The 6,280-nt window shown below is 68.0% G+C and overlaps 1 protein-coding gene across 1 annotated transcript in view; it reads right to left on the reverse strand.

The window, feature by feature from the left end:
* Nucleotides 1-42: 42 nt before the first annotated feature.
* Nucleotides 43-6,280, reverse strand: part of GBX1 (gastrulation brain homeobox 1) — a 10,843-nt gene continuing 4,605 nt past the window's right edge. Inside the window, exons 2-3 of the mRNA XM_015827171.1 lie at nucleotides 4,795-5,319; nucleotides 43-653 (exon numbers count right to left, since the gene is read on the reverse strand). Coding sequence (XP_015682657.1) covers nucleotides 43-653; nucleotides 4,795-5,319 — 1,136 coding nt within the window. The remainder of the gene's footprint in view (nucleotides 654-4,794; nucleotides 5,320-6,280) is intronic.

Consider the following 6,280-nt stretch of genomic DNA (forward strand, 5'->3'; position numbering starts at 1 on the left):
GGGGGGGGTGTTTCTGTACAGCGGGAGGGGGGGTCCCCCCACTCAGGGCCGCTGGGCCTGCTCCAGCTGCTGGTGCTGGCTGCGGACGGCGAAGCGGTTGACGTGGACCGGGATGGGCACGACGATCTTGGGGTTCCGGACGGGCTCGCCGGAGCGGCCGCTGACGTTGCCGGCCTTGATGCGCTTCCACTTGGCCCGCCGGTTCTGGAACCAGATCTTGACCTGGACCTCGCTCAGCTTGAGCGCGTGGGCGATCTGCGAGCGCTCCGTCAGGCTCAGGTACTTCTTGCAGTGGAACTCCTTCTCCAGCTCCAGCAGCTGCTCGCTGGTGAAGGCCGTCCGCCGACGGCGGCTCTTGCCCGGCCCCGACGACGACGAGGAGGAGGAAGAGGAGGAGGAGGAAGAAGAAGCCGGCCCGGGTGGAGGCATGGCCGCAGCGGCCGTTGGCTCGCCCGCGGCCCGCTTGGCCTTGGCCTTGGCCGTCGTCCCCCCGACGGCAGCCTCCGGGAAAGGCTCGTCGTCGCTGTCCGCCTCGGCCGAGCTCTCGTCGTCCTCCTCCACGTGCTCGCTGCCGCGGCCCGCCTCGCCCGGCCGCTCGTCCACCGCCGTCCCCGCCGCCTCCTCGTCCGAGCTGTAGGCGCCCTTGCCGCCGCCTGGGGAGAGGGAGAGAGAGGGAAGGGGAGGGAGGGAGGGAGAGGGAGAGAGAGGGAGAGAGAAGAAGGGAGAGAAAGGAGGGAGACAGAGAGGGAGGGAGAGGGGGACAGAGGGAGAGGGAGGGAGAGAAAGGGAGACAGAGAGAGAAGGAGGGAAGGAGACAGAGGGACAAGGAGGGAGAAGAGGGGGAAGGGGGGAGGGAGGGGAGAGAGAAAGGGAGGGAGAGGGAAGGAGGGAGGAATCAAGAACGAGAGAGAAAGGAAGGAAGAGGTGAGAGGGAGGGAGGGAGACAGAGAGGGAGGGAAATAGGGAGGGAAAGGAGGGAGGGGGAGGGAGACAGGAGGGAGGGAGACAGGGAGGGAGAGGGAGGGAAAGGGGGAGAGAAAGGAGGGAGGGAGGGAGAGAAAGGAGGGAGAGAGAGAGAGGGAGAGAAAGGGATGGAGTGAAGGAGGGAGAGAAAGGAGACAGGGAGGAATGGAGAGAAAGAGGGAAGAACAGAGGGAGAGAGAAGGAGGGAGGCAGAGAGAGAGACGGAGGGAGGCGAGAGAGGGAGGGAGAGAGAGAAGGAGGGAAGGAGACGGACAGGGAGAGAGAGGGATGGAGAGGGAGAAAGGGAGGGACAAAGGGAGAGAGAGGGAGGGAGGCAGAGAGAGGGAGGGAGGCGAGAGAGGGAGGGAGAGAGAGAGGGAGAGAAAGGAGCCAGACACAGACAGAGAGAGGGATGGAGAGGGAGAAAGGGAGGGAGAGAGGGAGAGAGAAGGAGGGAGGCAGGGAGAGGGAGAGGGGGGAGAGAGAAAGACATCAGACCCGAGTTACTCCTCCCGGGGCCCACCGGCTGCCCCCCACCGGCCCGCCTGCTTTCCCCAACCGGCAGCAGCGGAAGCCGCGGCCGACACGCTCCCCCACCTCTCTCTCTCTCGAGGGTGTCGCGCGGCGGAGACGACCTGCACGGCCGGTGAAGCTCAGGGGCCGGACGGGCGAGAGGAGGCGGCCCAACACACACACACGCACACACACACCCCCGAGTCACACACACACACACACACCTCAGGCGGGACCGCTCCCCGGCGCTCGGGCCGGGCCGACGCAGCGTCTCCGCGGGCTTTTGGCCCACCTGGAAAGAGCCGCAGCTTGCGCGGCGGGGCCAAAGCGCCCTGCGGAGGAGGAAGAGGAAGAGGAAGAGGAGGAGGAAGAGGAAGAGGACGGACTGGGCGCCTTTGGCCGGTCCCGAGAAAGAAGGGGTGTTCTTTCTTTCCGACTGGCTGCCGTCCTGCCTGCTTCGGGGGCTGCCGTCCGCCGGGGCTGAATTTTCTGCCCGGCCGACGCGCCGTTCCTTCGGCCGTTTTCAGAGGCGGCGCTCGCTCCTTCTGCCCCCACACACCCCCCCCCCGTTTTCTGAAGCCCTCCCGTCCTGTTGATGGACACCCCCTTTCCCCCCCCCCAGTCTTGACAGGGCTCCCGGGGAGGGGGTGTCTTGGGGGGGCTCCCGAGGAAAGGCCCCGAGGCGCGCTGCGCTCCTTCGGGACCCTCCTTTCCAGCGCAGCCCCTCCTGGCCCCGGGGTGGGCCCGAGAGTCCCGGGGTTCTTCCGAAACGTCCTCCGGTTTCGGGAAACGAGTCCCGTTCCTAGCGCCCGGGTTTGACACGTGTGGAAATCATCCGGGCGTCCTTGCCGGCCTCTCTGCGCCCCGCGGAAAGGGCGAAGCAGCGAGGGCCGGGTGTGTGTGTGTGTGTGTGTGTGAGCCGAGGACTCAGGGCCTCTGGGCGTGTGCAGAGGGTCTTTCTGGCCGGCCCGAATAAGCGCAGCCGATGCCAGGGGGAGGCGGGCAAGGGGATCCGCCGCGGCGGCGTGGGGAAGACGCTTCCTACCGCGACCCGCATATAGGTTTGATTGCATTTTATTCTCTTTAATTCAGTTTGATCGGATTGCAGCTTCCCGTCTAGCCGGTGGTCATCTCCCACCGACGGCCGCTGCGCTCGGAACCAGCTATCCAAGCGGGAGCCGCTCCGGGGACTTGGCGGGCAGGCGTCCCGGCGCCAAACCCAGACGCGATCCCCAGGCAGCAGAGGATCCCGCGCAGCGCAGGGCCAGCCGCCTCTTCCGCGGGCGGCAACGGGGATGCCCTGAGGCTGCCGGCCAGGTGGAAAAGTCAGCGCCCTTCTTAGCAAGCCGAGCCAGGTTAGGGACGGGGATGATGGAGTCTGCGGTCCCAAGCCTTCCAGGACGGGATTCCTGGAGAAGCGGCAGTTCCTATCCTAAAAGCCTGCGTGGCAGCGCCCTCTTCCCCTCGCCCCTCTCCAATCGGGTCCCCGGGGTCCTCCCGTGGCTCTTGGGACCCCTCCACGGCGGAGGGGGGCCCGTCCGCTCACCGCAGCCCCCCCCCAAGAGCTGTGGAGAGGGGGGCAGCCTTTAGAGTCGGGGCTGCTTCTCCCGGAGGTCAAGGGCTCCAGGCCACGCCAGGACTGGGACTTGGGGAGGGGGCTGCCCTGGAGGGGTCGCTCCTGAGATGCAGGAAGCGGGCCCCCCAAGACCCCCCCAAAAGGAGGGGGATAGAAATTCCATGATGGGGATGTTCTTCTCCTTCAGCCTCCGTTGATTTAGCGATAGTTAAATGTCTGCGCGCACGCATACACACACTTTGCTGCCCCCCCCCTCGGGGCACCGAGGGGGGGGGCAGCAAAGTGGCGGCATCCTTGCCCCCCCAAACCAGGCGGTCAGCCGCGACGTGGGTTGCCCTCCCCCTGCCCTTCTTCGGCGGCCGGAGCGCGCGTCAAAGCGGACTCCGATCCGGTGTCCAAACCTCCCCCCTCCAGATGCCGTAACGGGAGTAACTCTGGAGTAACCGCCTCTCTTCTCGGGGGGTGGAAGGTATACCCGCCGCCGCGTGGGTTTCGGCCCCTTTGGGCTACAAACCGCCCCCGACGGTCTTCGCGGAGGCGCCGGGAAGACCCCACCCCCCCTCCGGACCCTCCGCCAGGGTTGAAAGAGACCCCCGGCCGGGTCTGGCCCCGGGGCGACCCGCCAGAACCTCCGCCGTTCTTTCCGCGCGTGGTTTTTGTTTCGGAGAAGCGGACCCTCACCCGCAGGCGTCCCGTCCCGGGGCGGGAACCCCCCAAAAGTCTCCGGGGCGCCCTTTTTTCCAAGGGCGCTGGGACGGACCCGCTGGCACCCGAGCGCCCGGTCCGCTTCTCCGGAGCGGAGGAGAAAGTGGCGCAGCGACTCCGGTTCCTTCACGTCGCGCGTGGGGAAGGGGCGGCTCGGCTCGGCCGGACCAGGGACAGCTCCGGACGCTGGAGCCCCCCGAACCCGCCGGCCCACCGGTGCGCTCCGTCTCCGGGAGGAGGGAGAGGTCGTTGCGCTCCCCGGACAGGCTGCAGCGGGGAGGCGCGGAGCCCAAGGGACTCATCCAGACGACCGGGTGTCCTCCGAGAGGGAAGCGCCCTTGGGCGCCGAGAGCTGAGCCCGGCGGGCGCGTGGGGCCGCGGGACCGGATCGATCCCCGTGGGCGCACGGCTGCGAACGAGGGCGAGGTTTGGGGGTCCGGGGCGCCCGCTGGCCGGCGGGGAGGGAGACGGGACCGCGGCCACCGTGAGGGTCGCCGGTTTAATAATAATAATAATAATAATAATAATAATAATAATAATAATAATAATAATAATAATAATAAACCCACCCACACCCACACACACACACACACCCACACCCACACCCTTGGAAGCTGGTTCGGTTCTCACCCCCGCCTTGACCCCCAACCGCGGGACCGGATCGATCCCCGTGGGCGCACCGGGCGCTCAGCACGGCTGCGAACGAGGGCGAGGTTTGGGGGTCCGGGGCGCCCGCTGGCCGGCGGGGAGGGAGACGGGACCGCGGCCACCGTGAGGGTCGCCGGTTGCTTCACACACACACACACACACACACACACACACACACACACACACACACACACACACACACACACACACACCCTTGGAAGCTGGTTCGGTTCTCACCCCCGCCATGAACCCCCAACCCCAACCCTCCTTCTGTGTCAGCAAACTTTCCCACGGCGAGAAAAGTTCCCGCTCCCGGAGCATCCAGGGGGATCCCTTCCCGCCGCTTCCTCCCCACAGCCCACCCACCCACCGCCGGGAGAGAGACCCACCTGCCAAGCCGGGAAAGTGATCCGCGAAGTGCAGCGGTGGCTCCGGCGCGCCTTTATCCCGTCCCGGAGACAGGTCGCCGCTCTCCAGCGCCTCGGTGCCGCCGCGACGGCGACAGGGGGGCTCGGCGCTGCTCCGCCCGGCCCCCGGCAGCTCCTGCGGCGGGTAGAAGCCGTCCGGGGGCTCCCCGAAGCTGGGCAAGGCGGTGGTCAGGGCCACCATGGACGGGACGGCTTGGCCCAGGCTGGCGCAGAAGGAGTTGCCCAGGCGGCCGGCGAAGGAAGCCAGCGGGGCCAGCGGGGGGAGCCCGCTGGCGGCTTGGAGCGGCCCGTGGGGCAGGACCAGCGGCCGGTAAGGCATGAACATGGGGTAGCCGGTGTAGAGCAGCGGGCCGGAGCGCGGGGCGGGCGGCGAGTGGCCGATCAGCGAGTCGATGGAGAAGGCGGCGCCCTGGCCGCTACTTGGCCTCTGCATGGCGGCGGCGNGGAGCTGCCTCGCCGCCGCCTCGCCGTGGCGCTGGGCTGGCGCTGTCTGCCGAGAGAGGGCGGGCGGGTGAGGGAGGAGGAGCAGGCGGAGGAGGAGGAGGAGGAGGAGGAGGAGGAGGAGGAGATGATGGCAGGGGAGGGGGGGAAAGGGGGGGGGGGTGTCGCCCTGCCTCCGCCTCTCTCATCCATCTTCCTCAAATTCCGCTTGAGTTCCCCCCAGAAGCCTGGCCGGGCAGCGTCGGGTTCCCACTGGAGCGGCCGGGGGGCCCCCCTTGGGAAGGGCCGCCCCCTCCCGCCTCATCAGCCATTATGACCGGTGATTGATGAGTGCCAATTACCGGCCGGGCGGCCGGGCGCGCACAAGGAGGGCCTTTTGTGCGGCTGGGGGCGGGACCAGCTGCCCCCCAGCGCGGGGGGGGGGGTGCGGGAGGAGGAGGGGGGGTCGCAGAGGAGTCTCCCACCCATCCTCGCTCGGCCTCACCGACTCCCGGAGGGGGGGAACGGATGGGGTCCCCGCGCTTGCAGGGGCTCCGACGTCGTTCCGGGTGGTGCCAGGCTGCCGTTTTCTGCGCTCCACGCTCGGCCCGGTTGGCTCAGTCTCCTTCCCCGGTGGCTCCTTCGGGGGTGTGTGTGTGTGTGTGCCACGGCTTTCCCGTGCCAGGGCTGAGCTCTTCCCGGGAGAGCCGGGGGGTGGGGGAAGGAGCTGCTGGCCTGGCACACACACACAAACACACACACACACACAACCCACAGATATTTTTTTTTGTTTAAATCCTCCCTGGACCCGTCCTCCGGTCCGTCTTGCGCAGCCGGTGGCAGAAGGGGAGGGGGCCGCCTGGCGCCCCTCGTCCCAGGGAAGGAAGCGGGGGGGGGTCACCTGCCCCCCTGCCCACCTGGGGGGGGCAGAGCTAGAAGGGGCGAGCGAGAGGGAGGGAGGAAGGGGGCGCGCAAACCGCTCCCCTGGCCGGCTACCTGTTGCGCGCAGGGCCTCCCCCCGGAGACC

This window comes from Protobothrops mucrosquamatus, unplaced genomic scaffold, assembly GCF_001527695.2.
Source record: "Protobothrops mucrosquamatus isolate PMUCROS unplaced genomic scaffold, P.Mucros_1.0 scaffold3537, whole genome shotgun sequence".
Lineage (NCBI taxonomy): Eukaryota > Metazoa > Chordata > Lepidosauria > Squamata > Viperidae > Protobothrops > Protobothrops mucrosquamatus.